The 20044-nt window shown below is 40.1% G+C and overlaps 3 protein-coding genes across 6 annotated transcripts; 1 reads left to right on the top strand and 2 right to left on the bottom strand.

Moving 5' to 3' along the window:
• Window positions 1–7873: 7873 nt before the first annotated feature.
• On the bottom strand, window positions 7874–11107 carry LOC135488157 (tryptophan--tRNA ligase, mitochondrial-like). Its single transcript, XM_064772630.1, has 7 exons — window positions 10983–11107; window positions 10419–10609; window positions 10001–10082; window positions 9750–9830; window positions 9254–9336; window positions 8933–9051; window positions 7874–8560 (listed from the first exon to the last, which is right to left on the bottom strand). The coding sequence occupies exons 3-7, from the start codon at window positions 10064–10066 to the stop codon at window positions 8112–8114; spliced, it is 798 nt and encodes a 265-aa protein (XP_064628700.1). The 5' UTR covers window positions 10067–10082; window positions 10419–10609; window positions 10983–11107; the 3' UTR covers window positions 7874–8111.
• Window positions 11108–11724: 617 nt separating this feature from the next.
• On the bottom strand, window positions 11725–14855 carry LOC135487674 (c-Myc-binding protein-like). Its single transcript, XM_064771711.1, has 5 exons — window positions 14721–14855; window positions 14186–14258; window positions 13901–13949; window positions 13482–13611; window positions 11725–13261 (listed from the first exon to the last, which is right to left on the bottom strand). The coding sequence occupies exons 1-5, from the start codon at window positions 14733–14735 to the stop codon at window positions 13214–13216; spliced, it is 315 nt and encodes a 104-aa protein (XP_064627781.1). The 5' UTR covers window positions 14736–14855; the 3' UTR covers window positions 11725–13213.
• Window positions 14856–15512: 657 nt separating this feature from the next.
• On the top strand, window positions 15513–19071 carry LOC135488240 (putative ankyrin repeat protein RF_0381). 4 transcript variants are annotated; one of them, XM_064772761.1, is made up of 2 exons: window positions 15513–15574; window positions 17161–19071. In XM_064772761.1, the coding sequence occupies exons 1-2, from the start codon at window positions 15519–15521 to the stop codon at window positions 18299–18301; spliced, it is 1197 nt and encodes a 398-aa protein (XP_064628831.1). In that variant the 5' UTR covers window positions 15513–15518; the 3' UTR covers window positions 18302–19071. The 4 variants fall into 4 exon arrangements, with proteins under 4 accessions (XP_064628831.1, XP_064628834.1, XP_064628833.1 ...); XM_064772764.1 differs by lacking the exon at window positions 15513–15574 and adding an exon at window positions 15598–16010; XM_064772763.1 differs by lacking the exon at window positions 15513–15574 and adding an exon at window positions 15598–16261.
• The last annotated feature ends 973 nt before the right edge of the window (window positions 19072–20044 follow it).

The following is a 20044-nucleotide window of genomic DNA, read 5'->3' as shown; positions in this document are numbered from 1 at the left end:
TCCGTGGAGATAAATGTTATTTCCGTGGAGAAAAGTATTTATTTCCGTGGAGAAAAGTATTTATTTCCGTGGAGATAAATGTTATTTCCGTGGAGATAAATGTTATTTCCGTGGAGAAAAGTATTTATTTCCGTGGAGAAAATACTTAATTCCGTGGAGAAAATACTTAATTCCGTGGAGAAAATTCGAGAAAAAAAAATCGTATTTGAATCTAAAAAAAAACATGATGTCCCTAATGGGCCACCGTAGGATGAGGTCCTAATCTAAAGACAAAGCCCGCTCTGACCTTGCTTGTCATCAAGTGCTTAAGACTTTATATCAAATCATCTTCACCCTCATTTTAATGACATTGCTCAGCTTCCGGTGCATGCAATACGTACGATATAGAATAGGTATGCACCCATTGAACATGTTGATTAATGACATCATTAGCCCCAGTTTAAAGATAGGAACCAACCAGACATTGTCTATCTTCAAGTGCTTTAAGACTTTAGAATAGGCATGCACCCCTCAACATGAGCATTAAAGACATTAATTAGTTCCCAATCAAAAGGGTAAAGCCAAAACCGTTAGAATTTGTATTTCATTTAAAAGTATTTTCAGAACAAAGCTGAATTAGTTCCCCACATTGACAGGGATAAACCCCTTCCATGACCAAAACGGCTGCTATGGTACATTTTGCGGTCGTTTTGGACTTAGTTATAGTATGAGATTTAGTTTTATTTTCGACAAAGGAACAAGCAAGTTCAATAGCTTTTCATATACAATGAGAACTATTGTGTCTCCCAGCCAACATGAATAGCGCACGTGATCATTTATTTCAATAGGCCTACGCAAGTCTGCTCGGGGTGATGACGTATACTATTGTCCAAGAGTCAGTCGCAAACGCACGCCTGCTTTTTCTAGAGCGCGTAGTGGCCTGGTGGTAAGGGCGGACGACTTTGGAGGTTTTTTTCTCCATAAGTCGCGAGTTCGAACCCCGTACGCGGTTTCTAGCATATTCCACTCAAATCAATAAAACAAAACCAGAGTGCATTTTATTTTTTCATTTTTTGGTGATCAAAATGTGGCAGTTGACTATAGGTACCACCGACTGTAACTTGAAATTCTAAAGCAATTAGTTAGTTCTTCACTAATTGTTTTAGAATTTCAAGTTACAGCCAAATTCTAAAGCAATTAGTTAGTTCTTCACTAATTGTTAGTTCTTCACTAATTGTTTTAGAATTTCAAGTTACAGCCAGTGGTGCCTATGGTCAACTGCCACATTTTGATCACCAAAAAATGAAAAAATAAAATGCACTCCAGTTTTGTTTTATTGATTTGAGTGGAAATAGCGGGCGGCAATTAAAGGATTTATATAAAATTATTATTCGAAAAAAAAACGTTCAAAACAAAAAGAAAATATCAAAAAGAAATATCTTAAAGATTTCATACAGAATCTTGGTGCATTACTTAATAGTACATGCATTTTCCGGTAAACCATATTACTTAACAACTTGAAAGGGGGAGAGGGGGGTGTAAGGTAAAGTTTCTTCCCCCTATTCTGATATCATGTCAGCTGGGTAATTTCAAAATTTTAGTTGATTAAATCGATAATAGGTGGCACCACTAGTTCGAGCACCATTGCGTCACTCGCAAATTTTAGTTGATTAAATCGATAATAGGTGGCACCACTAGTTCGAGCACCATTGCGTCACTCGCCAAAATTATGACGCCATTGAGCCACTCGCCAAAATTATGACGTCCTCCGCGGCATACCATGAAAATGGCTTCTCGGGAGGTCCCGTGAAAGTATGGGACGCTTTTTTAGAGAGCGCGGACAAGTGTACCATAAAAGTTGCATTTGTTTTCGTTGGGCAGAGCCTGTTACCAATATGGCGAATGAAAAGACCCCCCCTAAAATGGTTGCCGCCGTACATTTTCTATTAGATGTGACTGTCACAGCCGCATTAAGCAAAATGTGGCGAATAAATAGACCCCCCCCCCTAAAATGAACCGGTGTAACATCTGTGGTTGTTCCCCATGTGTCGGTGTTTCCAAACAATAGGCAGCTAGAGAGACCACGACTTTTCAATAGGGGGGGTACACAGAAAAACTTGTCAATCTATTTTTGAGCGTTCCCAAACAATGAGGGGAAACACTCACATATATTACACCGGGAACTGATCACGGTCGCAACTGCAAACAATGATTACTGTGTCGATTAATGACATCTAAAGACAGGAATAAACCAGACCTTGCTTGTCTTCAAGTGCTTTAAGACTTTAGAAACGGCATGCACCCCGCAACGTGAGGATTAAAGACATTGATTAGTTCCCAATCTAAAGGGCATAGCCTAAAGCGTTAAAATTTGGAGGCTATTTCATTTCATATTATTTTCATTTCAAATTATTTTAAGATCATGAGTTCCAAAACTAAATACTAAGGCCTAATCTTCAAGTGTGTGGGAGCGGAGGGGGGGGGGGGGGGGGAGACAACAAAACGTGTCCTTCGGGCAGATTTTCACACTGACAGGGATAAACCCCTCCATGTTCATGACCAAAACGGCAGCTATATTAAGGGCGTGGCATGGTACATTTTCCTGTCGTTTTGTTGTCAGACCACATTATATTATGAGATTCAGTTTTATTTTCGACAAAGGAATAAGCAGTTCAATGGCTTTTCATATACAATGAGAACTATTGTGTCTCCGGCCACGTGATCATTTATTTCAATAGGCCTGTGCAAGTCTGCTCGGGGTGATGGCGTATACTATTGTCCAAGAGTCAGTCGCAAACGCACGCCTGCTTTTTCTAGAGCGCGTAGTGGCCTGGTGGTAAGGGCGGACGACTTTGGAGGTTTTTTTCTCCATAAGTCGCGAGTTCGAACCCCGTACGCGGTTTCTAGCATATTCCTCTCAAATCAATAAAACAAAACCAGAGTGCATTTTATTTTTTCATTTTTTTGGTGATCAAAATGTGGCCGTTGACCATGGGCACCACTGGCTGTAACTTGAAATTCTAAAACAATTAGTAAAAAAGTAACTAATTGCTTTAAATTTTCAGGTTACAGTCGGTGGTACCTATAGTCAACTGCCACATTTTGATCACCAAAAAATTTAAAAATTAAATACAATCCGATATTGTTTTATTGATTTGAGTGGCAACAGCGGGCGACCCTTAAAGTATGTGTGTTAACATAAAATTATTATTCGAAAAAAAAACGTTCAAAACAAAAAGAAAATATCAAGAAGAAATATTTTAATGATTTCATACAGAAGTTTGATGCAGTACTTAATAGTACATGCATTTTCCGGTAAACCATATTACTTAACAACTTGAAAGGGGGAGAGGGGGGTGTAAGGTAAAGTTTCTTCCCCCTATTCTGATATCATGTCAGCTGGGTTATTTCAAAATTTTAGTTCATTAAATTGATAATAGGTGGCACTACTGAATCGAGCACCATTGCGTCACTCGCCAAAATTATGACGTCGTCCGCGGCATGCCATGAAAACGGCTTCTCGGGAGGACCAATGAAAAGTATGGGACGCTTTTTTAGAGAGCGCGGACAAGTGTCTATCTTTCTTTCCTTAATTTATTAATGACGTGAATGATGTATACCATAAAAGTTGCACGAGGAGGTTGAAGAAATCACACACTTGTAGTTGGAAGGGCCTGGCCTGTCTATATAAATTGGTCTAATCTTATATCATTGGATATTGATTTTGCAGTAATAAGTACCAAAATATTTGAGATGGAAAAAGGGATGGCTCTACGCTTAATCAAGTCGGCACAAAAATTTACTCACCATGTACAACCCATTGAATCCATCTTGGACCGTTTTTGATCGTCTTCGCACAGCCAATCGACATCGTCGCTCCCGGATTCTCTGCATGGCGTAACACTCCGATACCTCGGGAGTTTATTTTGGACACTACAGTGGCGATGACGTCATATCATCATGTTGGCGGCGTACTCTTGCGATGAACGAATACCTTTGGTATTACTGAGACCTCGGCCAAGAGCAATCGTGATTGTTCTGTCGACACACAATACGGACATCTAAAACGAAAGAAACAGAAAAGGACATAAGATAATGAGTTTACCTAATAGCAAGTTATTCATTCATTTGCTGTTCACGATTGCCCATCAATCGAGTTGGTCATACATTTCCATCATGGATAAACTGAAACAAGTCACAATCAGTCTTGAAGACACTGCCAATACGAATCATGAGGACACTGCCAGACAACAACCAGACATGGAAACAGTGTGACAAATACTCATGGTGAAGCTGTAAAGACCAGACATGTGCCATAACTAGCAAGAGGACACTGCTACAATGGGGGATGCATGTAGACAGTGTTGTTGTTAGGTATTTCACGCAGCGTAAAAATGTTCAAAAATAGAGGCAGGCGCACTACACAATACTAATTAGCAAGTTATGGTATCTTCAAAACAACTCGAAACTAATCAGCAAGCAGCAACTCAGCATTGCAATGAAACTGACCAGGAACCGCCCGCACGGTGCGGCATGTGTGGGTGTGGCAGGCAAATCAAAAAAAATATAAGACATGTCAGGCCGCCTGAAACCTACAACAGTTCCTAGCCGAGTTTATAGTCAAGATTATTTATGATTATGTAATTCTGGTGTCATTCTTATGAAATCAATATGCAATGTCTAGACAGAAATTGATCACCTGCACTGATTGACATTCGTCAACCTGAAACCTACAACAGTTCCTAGCCGAGTTCACAGTGAGTAAGGATTATTTATGATTATGTAATTCTGGTGTAATTCTTATGAAATCAATATTCAATGTCTAGACAGAAATTGACCACCGGCACTGACTGACATTCGCCAACCGAGAGGCGGGTCCTCAACAGTAGCGAGGTTAGCGAACATATACCAATACACCTCGCTGTATAATTTACACAGAGTGCTGATAATAGATGGTTTGCGAAAATTAATTTCGCCCATTTTATTTAAAAAAATACCTTTTCACAGGCAACGTTTGTTTACGACATGCTTATCCAAGCAATTTACTCGAAACTGTCCATGTCTTCCAATCTTCATGATAATGCTTTTGGTGATGATTTGATTACAAAAATGATTTACGAGTAATTCAATTAGCAAATGACTTGATACCACGAATTTGCAGTTCTGCGAATATACTACATGTATTATCTTTGTTAGACTTGGAGCGGGGATGGGATTAGGGAACTGCCCACTGACAATATATGCCAATTTTGAAAATCTGAAGTATTTGAAATATGTGGGGAGGGAAGTTGGCGTTTTCGGCAATGCATTGCTCTTTCCCCGCCTCACTCAGCACCACATACAAATCTGAACACAACAACAAGTTCTAAATCACACCAAAAAATGCTACTTACAGGAAACTGTTCCTCTCTACACGTTTGCCGACTCCTACAGTTACCATTCGTCGAGATTGAGATGATTTTGGCAAAGGATTACTGAGATTAAAACAGATTAAATCGGGCACCAGAAATCATTTTGCGAGTTTGACCTGCGTCGGGCCGCCAGAGAGGGCCTGGGATGTGACGTGTGGGACATGTGACAATCCCACAAGGCCATTTGAAATGTAGGCCTTAATGAAAGGGCGGGATAATTCAATTGCAAATTCTCAGAGTCCTTTCGTCTCCCGCACCAAACCAGCCCGGCCGTATGGTAAAGCAGCGAACTCTTTGATATATGCATTTGACGAAACACAGACCTATATAAACAGCAATCTATTTAAGGTTTGACCGAGGCCACTGCTGTTAGAGTAATTGTATGTGAGAGAATATATGCAGTGGCCCTCCCGTTTGAGACTGATTTGGAGATTCTGTCTATCACAACCACGCACGAAGACAATGTCACCGCCAGACAATACAAAAACAGACCGTTCAAGAGCCATGCATGGAGACGCCACAACCACTAGACTACCACGTATGAAAAAATAAGATCACCGACAGTGCAACAGAGATATTATAGAGAATTTGTCTGAAGATCCGTCACTGTAGTAAAGTCACAACCTCGCGATCGTCTGTCTCATAGGACTGAGTTTACAGGGTGTCATTATGATGGGGGTGCCTGGAACTACCAATGTTGCTTGCTACGGTATGTGAAAGTGTACTGTATGAAGACTATACAGATATCACTCCATATCCTTAATGCGGTCATGCAGATTGTGACATTGTCGTCAAGTACTCATGGCGTAAACATTGCGAACGTTATTGCTGAAATGACGTTGCCTTGCCAATGTCCGGTATTAGACAAGCGGGACAGGTAGCCACCTAGGCACGTTACAAACGCGGCGACCTCGCACACCTGGGACAAGATTTTCTTGTTCTGTGACGCCAGTGTTTCCTTGGGTTTTCCTTAACTAAACCCAGTATCTACTTATTTGGCCAAGCGATATACGCCACACACTCTTCAAAGGGTGAGATGTAATGGGTGAGGCGTTCTTTGTTCAGGCTGTCTCGAATAGATTAGGTTGTTCTCTTGAAAGGCTGAGATGTCCTGGATGTGGAGCTCCGTATTCAGGGCCTCTCAAAGACAGTAGGTTGTTCTCTTCAAAGGGTGAGATGTACTGGACGAGGAGCTCCATATTCAGGTTGTCTCAAATACAGTAGGTTGTTCTCTTGAAAGGCTGAGATGGACTGGACGAGGCCTAGGAGCTCCGTATTCAGGTTGTCTCAAAGACAGTAGGTTCTTCTCTTCAAAGGCTGAGATGGACTGGACGAGGAGCTCCGTATTCAGGTTGTCTCAAAGACAGTAGGTTCTTCTCTTCAAAGGCTGAGATGGACTGGACGAGGAGCTCCGTATTCAGGTTGTCTCAAAGACAGTAGGTTCTTCTCTTCAAAGGCTGAGATGGACTAGACGAGGAGCTCCGTATTCAGGTTGTCTGAAAGACAGTAGGTTGTTCTCTTCAAAGGCTGAGATGTCCTGGATGTGGAGCTCCGTATTCAGGGCCTCTCAAAGACAGTAGGTTGTTCTCTTCAAAGGCTGAGATGGACTGGACGAGGAGCTCCGTATTCAGGTTGTCTCAAAGACAGTAGGTTGTTCTCTTCAAAGGCTGAGATGGACTGGACGAGGAGCTCCGTATTCAGGTTGTCTCAAAGACAGTAGGTTGTTCTCTTCAAAGGCTGAGATGTCCTGGATGTGGAGCTCCGTATTCAGGGCCTCTCAAAGACAGTAGGTTGTTCTCTTCAAAGGCTGAGATGTCCTGGACGAGGAGCTCCGTATTCAGGTTGTCTCAAAGACAGTAGGTTGTTCTCTTCAAAGGCTGAGATGGACTGGACGAGGAGCTCCGTATTCAGGTTGTCTCAAAGACAGTAGGTTGTTCTCTTCAAAGGGTGAGATGTACTGGACAAGGAGCTCCATATTCAGGTTGTCTCAAAGACAGTAGGTTGTTCTCTTCAAAGGGTGAGATGTACTGGACGAGGAGCTCCCTATTCAGGCTGTCTCAAAGACAGTCTAGACTGTTCTCTTCAAAGGGCGAGTCAAACCAGCCTTGAGGAGTCAACCAGCAGGGAGAGGCAATCGGCCTGGATTTGTCAACCAGCTGGAGGGGGCGTTCTCCAAACATTGAGATGCTCTCTATTCAAGATGTCTCATAGACAGTAGGTTGTTTTCTTCAAAGGGCAAGGTGTATTTGTCTCATTCAGGTCATAATGGGCGAAACCGAACACTCACAAAGACGTGTTGTCTTGGGGATCGGTCCGCGCAGGATGGTGAGAAGATTGATCAACCAACCTCTGCCTGCTAACAAATACCAAGGTTCTATTCGTGCATGTTCAGTTACCATTATGCATTGGAGACAACAGGACAGACGATAGAACAACCAACAAGTTGTTATTTTATAAAGTCTTTATTTTACTCATATGTGCACTTTCCCAGTAAACATTACTGGCAGCATAAACAGAAGTATTTGAAGAAACAGTGTAACAAAATATCTTTGCCAGCCACAGAATGTGAAGAAGGCACCAGTAGACTGCACGACAGTAGGTTTTAGTCCAGCATTTTACTTGAAATCATACATTAATCAATGACTTTCATAGAATGCTTCCTTAAAATCGGTCAAATAAATATTAAATCATTTCAAACATATTGATCTTAAAGCACCAGTTCTATTTCAAACCTATCAATTCTTTCACCTCTTTAGAAGTCTTTTCAGCAATGCTGCGTGCTTTGTCAGCACCAGTCTTTAAAACATCCTCAACATATCGACAGTCACTTTTTAACCGCAAGTATTGTTCTCGTATTGGTCTAAGCTTTGCAATCACAACGTCTGCTAAAATCTTTTTATAAGCCCCAGTGTCCACAAGACAATTCTCCTCACAAATCTCCTCAGGCGTTTTTCCAGTGAAAGCACTATGAATGTCAAGTAGATTACTGACTCCAGGACGTGTCTCTGGATCATATGTGACAGTAGATATAAAATCCGTTTGAGCCTTCTTTATTTTTTCAAAAATTTCATCAGGACTATCAGTAAGTTTAATACAACTTTTCTTGTTTCTGTCCGATTTGCTCATTTTCACCTTCGGGTCCCGTAAACTTTTAATCCTCTTGGCCTCAGCTGAAAAAAAAATAAAGTCAAATTACAAAATCTGAATTGTGTCCCAACATGCAAATATTTTGATAATGTCATTTCCATTCAGTTAAATTATCTTTTGATGATAAAAACAAAACTGGAAAGGTCTACGGTACTTTAAAGTGAACTTATCCTGAAGAATGGAAAGTGGAAGGTATATTTAAGGGAGTGCAGTGGCATGAGAATGTAATGGATTCAAGGCTCAGCCAGTGACACCTTTGTAACTCTCAATTGGCCTAAAGTGTGCCAGTATGGGACATCATGTCTTTTGACTCCATGAGGTCAACAAGGGAACACTCTCTCTTAATAAGACATGTTCCTTTTCGTAGCTAGTGATGGTGGTACATGTATACCCACTGACTAAGCACATAGGTTTCGGAAAGTAAGTGCCATATCTGTTGTTGAAGATCCGGCCGAGGTATCCTGTCAGTTCCACGTGTTTGACTTGGTCATCGCCAACTGGAACATGTGTCCCTCTGAAGAGATAGGAAATTTTATATTCCAAGAAAATGACATCAGGTTTGTTCAAAGGAAGCATGCTCTGCCACAGGGATGCAGCATATGACTTCATAATTCGCGATGCCGAAAGGACTTTATTGTTACTTGAAATGAGGAAGCTTGCAGCAAACGAAACCTGAATATAAAGGTTACTCAAACCATTCAAACAGTGTTACTTACTTGTATAAAAGAATGTCAGCACTTTGTAAAATTGGGTAGGTCAGCAAACCACTGCCAACATCAGTTAACTCTTTTGATTTTTCCTGAAAAGGAGAAAATGTCGAGTAGAACATTAAAGAGAACTGAGAATCTATCTGGTGATTTCTTGAAACCATTTTCTTCTGTAAGTGTTTTTATTCCTTAGTAATTCAGCAGAGAGGTCATTTAATCAGGGATCAAACCTAGGCCTATATGTAACACATTTAGGTTTATGGTGGCAACTAGAGCATCAACAGCATTGACATTAGTGCCAGGGGATATTGTCATGTGATGCCAGGGGACATTGTCATGTGATAAAGAGGATGACTCTGACAGGGGTTTTCTTTGGTTACCTTCCATGTACATCACATTTATAAAAGTATTTCTTGACCCTCAGCTCTCAACTGAATAACTATATAACACTCAATAGGAATACAGATAAACCAATATCTTTAGGCGACATACTTCAGTTTCTTACCTTCCACTGAGGCAGTAGGTGCAGTTTGCCGAGGGAACAAAAAGTACCCAAAATCCATGAGAGCTCTGTATGCTCTTGAACCTAGAAACAAGGAGTTTGATAACTTTAAGGTAAGGTGATACAGTTACTTCATCTGCATGCACTGATGTGAACATAAGGTGTTTTCAACAATGATAGTGCTATAACTGTACTTTGGATTCATCATTGATTTTAACGGGTCTGTACCTAACTGGCTTACCCCTCTTACTCACATCAGATTGTTGAAAGAATATACACTTTTTATGGTCGATTCCACATGCCATCAAACATGCTGCCATATCTAGGATGTTTTCCCTGCAAAGAATAAAAAACAAAAGCATTGGACTTTATGTCCATATCACACCCAACACACACACCAATCCAAGGCCAATATTCCACTGTCCTTAGAATGTCCTCACATCAACACTCTCTTTTCTTTGAAAATTAACTCTACTAAAGAAAACAGCAGCCCAAGGTCTGGACAAACTCGGAATTAATGTACCGTATTGAAACAGTGACGAGTGTTATCAGATAGCACTGAAGGAACAATTTACCTCCACAAGTGCCAACCCAAATTATTTTAACCATTCCCAATGTTCTATTCTAATCATGACTTTATTTTCAGAACCAGGATGCAACAAGGATATATACCTGAGAAGACTTGGATCCTGACGGACAGTGATGGAATGAAGATCAACAATGCTGTAGATGACATTGCTCTCTGTCTTCTGGAGATTGACCCAATGTTGAATGGCACCAAGATAGTTGCCTATGTGGGGAACACCAGTGGGCTGAATGCCTGAGAAGACCTGGCGTGGACACTCAGCATAATTTCCCTTCACCTGTTACAATGAAAGAAGATCAGAAATGAAATCGTCTTACTCATTCCTGTCCCTCCCCAAGGCTAAATTCTTTATCAGGTGTAGACACTGATTAAGAATAAGTTGGCAAGGCATAGGCCATGATAGGGTTCGTTTGGTCCCGGGAATATCAAAACCAGGACACTCAGCTCAGGTGTGGATGTTGACAAAAAGTCTCCTTTCAATCAAACAGGTTTTCAGACATGCCAGCCAAAGCCAGACCAGCAGTTTGTTTCAGTTCTACGTTTTAGCGACAGGTGGCGAAGTCGTCGAAGAGAGCACACTGCCTCACAAACTAGGAAGTTTTGTGCCGTTTCAGATGCATCAACAATGTTAACTGCGCCAATTGTCTAACCCCTTTAGATTGTGTACAAAGACGTTTTGCATTCTTAACAGATCCGACTCTGTCAGCCACAGAATAAATGTTATTTTGACATTTTTTCAAGGAAAAAATTGTTTTCGAGAAGATTCCGGTCAGCGCCATCTTGTCGTTGTAATTGAAGCCTGGTAGAAAACTAAACAACCATTCCAGACCAGCCGTGACACACCCCCGTGAAGACAATCATTGGCTCCGAAGTACCACACTTAGTGCAAACTTGCCAACCCACACCGTGACCGCAAAAATGGGTGTCCCAAAATCCTTACCCCATCTTCCAGAAGAACAAGGAGATCAGCATCCTGGTATGACCTGTGGTTGATATTTTGTTATGACGAAGACGAAGGTGAAAAAAGTGAACTAATGATGGGAGATCGGAAAGGCATAGTGGTCAGAGCGAGTGTCAGGCTTGTTATCAAGTCTTAGTTTCAACTCTTCTAAAAGGATCACCACTTTTATTTCCATCCCCTAAACCTACATTGCATCTTTTCACCAAGAAATGGGTACCAATTTCAACTGGACAGTTAATCTTCAATGGAATGAAAACAACTCATCAAGATGCATGTTGTCGACATCCTCACACCAAGTTTCAACTTTCTAGACTCAATAGTGAGCAAACGTCCCCCTATTGTTAACAGACGACGGATGGACAAGACGTGACGACATAAGCTCACTCATGTGAGCTAAAAATGACATCTAAATTAAGCAACAACCAACAAAATTTAACAAATGTGATATGAAGGTTTTATTGAATTCTCTTCATCATTAATGAAAATTCTGGGAACATCAACACGGGCTTTTAAAAAGTAACGTGACTTATTCTTCTTACATGTACATATGAAAATGTTGTCCACTCATTAGTTTCAGCATCCTCCATGTAGAACTACCAGAGCAAATTTAATTGTGTCATTTGCAGGTATCCTCTAACTGGTGAGGTAGCTATGCAGTGGACGTAGCATGGACTTTGAATGAAGACCACCAATCATTGATCCTATAAATCATCCTAAAAATACTTTGTTTTAAATGTTTCAACTCTGACATTATGTATATGAATATTTCCTGACATTTTTCTGTACATTTTGCCACTTAAATAGTTAACTTTCTCTATGACTACTGGTGTCTGATGTAACCTTTATTCTCCTGCTTATAATACAATTCTTACAAACTGGATTACATTTCAAGCAACTGCCATATACAAATGCCTAGTAAATTCTCGGTGACCAGAAGAACGAATGAACACTTGCCTCTTTGAGTGCGTTCTACTTAGAGCCCAGGAAACAAAGTTATGACAACAAGGTTTTTGTCTGAAAACTGCTACCAACCATTTGTTCAACAGTATGATCATTTACAATTCAGCAGATGCACAGTGGCAGGTGTGTTAAAAGTTGTTGAGTTCAACATTCAGGAAGCCAAGTTAACAAACTTAGCAACACTAAATGCTACCTAATCTCAGAGTACAATGCAGATTTATTAAAGCCGGACATAGACTGGCACTTCATGAGTGAACAAAATGAAATGAAACCAAAGTTTATAAACTCAACCAAATCGAAATGAAATAAAAGGCGCTATTACAGTAAGAACTTACTGTTTTAGGTGTTGTTTTTAGGTTTGTGCACTGTATGATGTTTGAATGACTAGTTCAGTATCTGAGCAAAAATACTGTTCTCGTACCAGTGTTTGAAAACATGTTCCCAAGTTCGAAGTGGATTTTAAGAAATAACTTGCCAAGCAATAAGACCAAAGTTAAAACATTACCCTTTCTAAAGGTAAACCAGATTGTAACTAAAAATTTACAGATGAATAAATTATAGGGAACTATAAACATATCATACAAAATAATACAACATAAATTGAACATGGAATAGCTCGGACAATACAGAGAATTAAATTTAGATTAATGAATGAAAGTGCCCGACAGTCACAACAGCGCTTCAATGCATTAGCAAGGACAACCGACAACCGATCAGTCAGTCCTGATAGAGTGTAATTTGGTCTTGGTTTTATACTCCAATATTATCCTGTGAAGGCTGTTACATCCTTGAAACTAAACATGACTTCACTTTCCATACTTAGTACACCCAAAGGTAATCTTGCCACCGCCCAGAGGTGAAAGAGGATGAAAATCGATGGAGAGAATTCCTGGGCGATGTCAATGTTAACCACATACAGTCTCGTCATGGTCACAGGAAAAACTTATATGATCCATTGCTCTATTCTGCCGCAGCTTGTTCATCTGCCTGTGGCTCGTACTGTTGAAGCTGAAAGAAGGAAAAGAAGTTGTTGATGTACGGCGCACGCAATACCAGAACAACCACCGATTATTAATTATTGAAATATGCCTTTAAAATCAGATATTTCGAAAATTCAAAGTCCTAACGAGAGCTGAGGCAAAGATCTTTCCATTTCAATTCAAGCACCTTTTAAGAGGGGAAAAATCAAGAATGTCTCGTCCCTGATTTTATGGATCACACGACTCACCTTTCCCTTGAGTTCTGTGTTCTCTTCTGTCAACTGTTCTAGTTTTTGTTTGAGTTCAGAGACTTCAAGGCGGAGGGCTTCTACATCAGCTGTTTCTGGACCACTAGCACCCAGATGTTGTCGTAAGAAGCTGACACATGGTTAAGGAAACTGAAGAATTGGCCATAGCGGATGGATCTGCCCTCCACTGATCATAGGCTACTCCATTTTGTTTTTACTGAGACTAATCATTAACAAAATAAGAATTTAAGGTGAGCAGGGCATGCCTGAAAATGGTGAACGACAATTTTGACCAGCCACTTCCCCCCCTCATTTTTTATGAAGTATTGAGCTCCCCTCTTCCCCCAGAATTCACTGTTACCTATTTTATCACCTCGCGATGAGCAACGTATTTATTCTTTCAATTTTTCAAAGGATACTCCAAGGCATTGTTTGGTTTTTCTGGTTCCTCGTATAGACCAACCAGCACTGAAAGATACAAAGGAAGGTGTCAGTTAACTTTATTGTAAGGGGCGAAAAACTCTAATCTAGGAACTTGTTTTAAATTCTACATGTCTTGATGAAGATCCCAAGCAGAAAGGCACATTTCACATAACGCTACTTTTCTAGCATTTTACATTATATCTTTCCAGATTGTCTTGAAGGCTTTGACATGAAACAGGTAGATTAGACTAGCCCTGGTAGATAGATATGGTTTAACTAACCTTTTGTCAGAGCATCCAAAACTCCTACTTTCTCAAGATATTTTCGGAACTCTTCCCTCTTGGAATCGGCAGGCTGTGCAATCGAAAGTAACAATAACGACGTGAATTCAAAGATATCATATTGAATAACATAGTTTAGACTTTCACACCAAGAACTGGGGGTTATTATACACCTCAAATGGCCAAAATATTCAATTTCTGAGTTTCAAGGAATACCCGCTCCGTTCCGGTTATGGTGGGCACAAGCGACAAGCAAGCACTTGTCTTTGATCTTCTCCAGACTGTCATGAATATATGTGCAAGCGGGCGTGACAACCAGCACTTGGCAAGAGGCCTGGCCAGCTGAATGGAAAGCTCGACTGAGATTGCATTGAGATTAGCCCCAACAACCACATCACTACACTATTATGACTATACAGTGTGCCACAAGAGCTGAAGTTCGGGGAAAACATGATCTTGCCAACTCGCTTGCGCTTTTCTACAGCATTATACAGTACTTTGAAGCTTCACCTTAGTATTTTTAGATGGACCTTACCCTGTATGAAGTCATTGTCTTGGTTAAATTCAACTGAATACTCTAAAATACTAAAAATCGTCTGCTTTTTCGGAGAGAAACGAGATGTTTTGTCGGATTTCAAACGTGCAGGTTGCTAGATGCGCAGTAACCTTGTGCGCACACTACTGTCAATGCGCTACTTCCCTCTATGAAGCGAAAATTAAACTAAATTTTTTGGCGGGTAATTCAAATTTTGGCAGTTGGGCGTGTCTGCGCCACGTGGCGACGATGGGCACGTGTCTGTTGCGCATATGCCCTACTTTTGAGCGAAGAGGGATTGAAATCAGCTGACTCTTCTAGATGATTAGGAAAAGTGCCTCCTTCTATTCATCATCATCATCTTCATTTATATATCATCATCACCAGCAGTCACCACCACCACCATCATCATCATCATCATCATCATCATCTTGTGTAGTTGCGAGTTGTTGTAACTTTTCAACTCTTATAGCATGAAACCTTGCTGTTGAAAAAGAAATAACAGACTCCACTGTAGTTGGTGTCTGCTCCAAGAACTTACCTAAACTTTGTGAGAAGAGAATTTTTCAAATGATGTACATGTATAGCCTATATATACTGGTAGGCAGGCACTCTTTCAATTTCATAGGCCTCATGATAAATATATAATGCAGGTTATGCCATATGGCAATTTTGTCATTAAACTGCACTCTAGTCTCCTGCAATACTCTCAATATTTGACGAAACCCTCAATCACTCGGGATGACTACTCATGTATAAATGTATGTGCGAATATTCAAATGAGATATTCTGCAACAGATGCTCATGTTATGTAGTTCAGGCACACAGCCTACAGATGTTTTGCATTCAGCCAGGTAAACAGTATATACCAGAATAAACTCCCAGAGCCACCCGTTTTAATAATCACAGGTTATTTTAAACAGCAGTGTCCAGTTGATATCTACATAGGAGGGAGCGCCGTTTTATTGTGGAGTAAAAAAATCCAGTTCATAACAACAGCCGAAGTGAATGAAACACGGATATGTATTATATTCTAACCAGTCCAACATTTCATCCATTTCCCTTTCAACAAAGTGTACATCAGATAGAATCCCGATGGATAATGTAAAATAGAAGCAGACAAGGGGAGTACAATACTCGCGTCCTCCTCCTCAATCTACTGTTAACGTCATCTTTCATCAGAGTTCACTTCACTTTTTCCAATAGAGAAAGTGTTTGTTAACATCTGAGGAATCAGAATTTAACATGGATTGTCATTGCCAGGACAGCCCCTGGCTAAGCATCCTATTGGTGAGCACCAAGGACTGCTGGGTATAATACCCTATCCAACACCTCCAAGACGGATATAAGCAACAGGAGAATAATGGCCCTATTATTTAGGAGGCAATGGACTACTTCTTTTAATAGCTTTTGGGTCAAGAGGTCATCCACACTGGGACTGGGAACAGTCTTAATGGATGATTGGACAATTACTCTTTGTAGAGGGGTGAAAACGCAAAAAAAGAATTTAAGGAGGCAGGAGCTAGGGAGTAGAATTGGTGGTATGTAGGTGGCCACTATGCACAGTATAAGAAGCTGAGTTGTATTTGATTGACCAGGGTTGATGCTAAATGCAGGTCATCCTGAGATTCAGGTTTTCTTTACTCCTTCACTGTTAATACCAGGATGAATACAGGTAGGGCTATATTTCCAAAAACGGCACCCAAAGCATCACTTTTTCACAAATGTTCGGTTTTTAATCTAAATTTGTGAATAAGCTGTAATAACTTGGTAGTTTGAAAAGATAAGTGGTGGTCATCAAACCAATCGTTATGTCAACATAATATTGCATAAGTCCATGGCCTATCATATCAGATAGTTGGCAAATTTGCCTTGGTCCTAATGCAATGTAGGTCTACTGTCTATTAATACAAAACCTGTTATTTTCACAAGTTGTGTAGACCCTATTTAGCCAGTTTTGTAGGTTTTGGTGCGTCCGTTTTAAATTGGCCTATTACACGTTATCCCAACACACAGTATCGCCCTTCAGACAGGTGCCCATCAAACAGCTGACTTACCTCATAGTATATACATGCACATGCACTATAATCTTGTATAATGATCACGACCATCATTATGTAACTTTTCTGCATTTAGACATGTGAGATTATCACATGAACACACATTTCCACTCTGTGACGAGTTATTTGTTTAACGACAGAAGCCCCATGGACAGTAGTATTAAACTTTTAACATGAACACACTGTGATGAGATAACAGTGACGACTGAGGTCCCAAACGCAGCAGTATTAAAACTTTCTAAATACATGATTGTGGTAAATATAAAATGCCTTTTTTGCAGGTTCTCAAGATACATACTAACTAGATTGATGAACAAATATGTTGCAGTGATCTTTCGAATTCTTCTCTTTATAGTAACATTATTTATTCCCTTTTTCAGATTTCCAGGAGCAATTAAAATGCCTGAACTTCTGGATGCCATTTGTGCTGGTGACAATGCCTGGGTGCGCCGCCTCATACAGGCTGGGGTAGATGTCAATGTTGGGGAGTTCTACATGACCCCTCTGCAAATGGCAATCATGAAAGACAACATGGAGGCATTCAACAGCTTAATCAAAGCTGGAGCAGATGTCAACCAGCCCGAAGAAACAAAAAATTGGCAACCTTTGACCTACGCAGCAAAAAATGGAAATTTAAAAATCTTAGATAAACTTCTAGAGATGGGAGCTGCTGTCAATATAAAGGATTCGGATGGCCGCACTCTTTTAGATTTTGCTGTACATGGCAAGCATTTAGAGGTGGTCAGGCGTCTGGTTCAGATGGGTGCCGATATACGCCACGAGAACTGCCCTGACAAGACCACTGGACTTATGTACACTGCAATGATGTCTGGATGTACCGATATGGTTGTGCGCTTCAGAGCATATGGATTAAATTTCGAGACGATACATACAGAGCAAAATGAACCAGGAATATTTCGCTTGATTCAGTTCAATCAATTGGAAATGCTCGACACCATAATAAAGTTAGGTGGTGATGTGAACATTGAAAACATGTGGGGAGAAACTCCTCTATTTCGGTGCTCTGATTTCGGAGCAAGTGCTGCTTCCATACATCTATTGATGCGAGGTGGTGCGGATGTGAATAAGCAGAATAGTAGCGGTGAAACTGCTTTAGGCAGGTGTATCATGAATGGTAACTTTGACAAAGTGAGAGCGCTTCTAGATTGGGGGGCCAACATGGACTATCATACCAATGGAACCAAGTCCCTGCTACATATGGCAGTCGAAAGAGGTTTGTCCGATATTGCCAAACTTCTGGTCAATGCAGGAACAAACCTGCATGGGGAAGTCTGGATATATGATAAATTGCCAGAGGATTTACTCCGCAACATTTCAATCATTCAATGGATGACCGAACATGCAAGAACGCCAATGTCCCTGAAGTGGTACAGTCGTTTAGCAATAAGAAAGAGTATCAGGGGTCAAAAGTGTGTTCAATATTCAAACCTGCCACTACCAAAATTTTTGCGAGACTACCTGTATCTCCCAAACATGACTGACATTAGAACACAATTTTGATCAATGTCTCAGGTTAATTGGTCATTTTAACTCTAAGTCAAATAAAACATAACAACTCTTAAAGTCTTCAAGAATAAATTTTCCTGGAGGACCAGGTTAGTAAGGTACTCAGGGTAATTTCTCCTGACAATTCTACTTGGACTTCATGTGCTAGTAGAATTCCATATCGACAATAAGTGGGACAAAAAGTCATCTCTTGTAGTGTTTTATATCAAACACCAGAGTTTAGGTAAATGGAAAATATAAACAGACGTCACCAAATGAAATACTATGCAAGCAATGGTGAATATAGAGAAATGTCCAAATAGGTTTGGTGGTGGGTTTATGGTCAAGGTTTTGCAATTTGAATACTATTATTGGCAGTGGGTTTAACCCTCAATGTCTGCTATTGGGACACTATTTCTACCAATTAACAGCCTAGGGTACCAAATAAAATGAAAATACTGATGAATCGATGTAACAGCCAAATGTATTCTGTACAAAAGTCTTGTAAAATAGGTCATAAAAGTGGTAAAACTGTTAATATAATTATATTAACCAACAGTATTCTAATTTTATGCTCTTTTTATAAGCTTACAAAACTTGTATTTTCAAGTTTTTAACCATTTTTATTTACTGCAATGTTGAAATTATTCCAATTGTCATGTGATTATTGAATGGCTTAGTTTCCGAAAGAATGCAAGTTCTTTTAAGAATGTTACAATGTATTATTAAAGTTGGCATGTTCTATTTGAATTATCAGACTGGCTTTTTCATTCTAATCCAGAGTAAAAAATACTGTTCCATTTGGCACATTGCTAGACACAGCAAGGAAAACAAACCAAAACACTTTAATGACTTTAAAATACAAATTTAATCCTGAAATTTGTGTAGATCTACATTTCAAGATGCATAATATTATCTTACATGTGGGGATAATCAAGATACAAATGACAGTAATGCAATTCATAAAAAATTGGCAAGTGGTACCCTCTTTGGGCCAAGTGTCCACTCACCCTCACATATCACCTATAGCATAGTTCTTCCATTATTAAATTATGTCCTAGAAATAGGAAGTGCAACAAAACAACACGTGTAACGGGAAAGAATCTATTGGATTCACATGAACAGGCTACATACTTTCTAAAACTCCCAGTCAAAAATGATAAGCGTTTTGACGTTAACCCTGTTTTTTAAAGAACTTTCACAACTTGACATGGAGCACAATGGTACATTTACATCAATTCATTCATGTACACGACTCATGCACATGGACTTGTATTGATTTTATCTCACTTCAGTGTCCCAGACTGTACACACCATAGTGGAGTGACATGATACCCACGGTCTATGCAGTCCAGACAGAAGACTAGGGCCGTGTACACTAGGCATCCCCAACATCACTAGCATTAGATAGGACCATCACCACACTCCACAGGAGAGTACTACACGAGGTTCTTTTAATACCAAGCTAGCAAATGCTGTAGTTTGAGCTTGAATAATGTCAGATTTAAACCAGTTTCCGAAACCTTGACCCTTCTATTCTGTGGCAACACGGAGTCAGTATCTGGTACCAATTAAGTATAACTCCCAGCTTCAGGTGATAGAGTACATTACTCCTACATCTTACCGTAGGCCCAGCACCGCGACAGTTAAGAAACTGATGAAAATCCATTCAAACCCAACTAGCGGACATCCCCCAACAACCAGACTCATGCTCAGACTATAATCTCGAGGCTCAATACTTCGAACCTACGATAATAC

Source organism: Lineus longissimus, chromosome 5 (assembly GCF_910592395.1).
Source record: "Lineus longissimus chromosome 5, tnLinLong1.2, whole genome shotgun sequence".
In the NCBI taxonomy this organism is placed as follows: Eukaryota; Metazoa; Nemertea; class Pilidiophora; order Heteronemertea; family Lineidae; genus Lineus; species Lineus longissimus.
The sequence above is the reverse complement of the archived record's forward strand: the minus strand, read 5'-3'. Positions and strand labels throughout refer to the sequence as shown.

Excerpts from the sequence above, each read along its gene's own strand:
- LOC135488157 (XM_064772630.1), bottom strand. The coding sequence starts at position 10,066 with ATGGCAGCATGTTTGATGGCATGTGGAATCGACCATAAAAAGTGTATA. Across the intron at positions 9,831-10,000 it reads TATTCTTTCAACAATCTGAT|GTTCAAGAGCATACAGAGCT; the intron begins GTGAGTAAGAGG and ends CCTTGTTTCTAG. Across the intron at positions 9,052-9,253 it reads GCTGACATTCTTTTATACAA|AGGGACACATGTTCCAGTTG; the intron begins GTAAGTAACACT and ends CTATCTCTTCAG.
- LOC135487674 (XM_064771711.1), bottom strand. Across the intron at positions 13,950-14,185 it reads TTTGGATGCTCTGACAAAAG|TGCTGGTTGGTCTATACGAG; the intron begins GTTAGTTAAACC and ends TGTATCTTTCAG. Across the intron at positions 13,262-13,481 it reads ACACAGAACTCAAGGGAAAG|CTTCAACAGTACGAGCCACA; the intron begins GTGAGTCGTGTG and ends TCCTTCTTTCAG.
- LOC135488240 (XM_064772761.1), top strand. The coding sequence starts at position 15,519 with ATGCTCATGTTATGTAGTTCAGGCACACAGCCTACAGATGTTTTGCAT. Across the intron at positions 15,575-17,160 it reads GATGTTTTGCATTCAGCCAG|ATTTCCAGGAGCAATTAAAA; the intron begins GTAAACAGTATA and ends TCCCTTTTTCAG.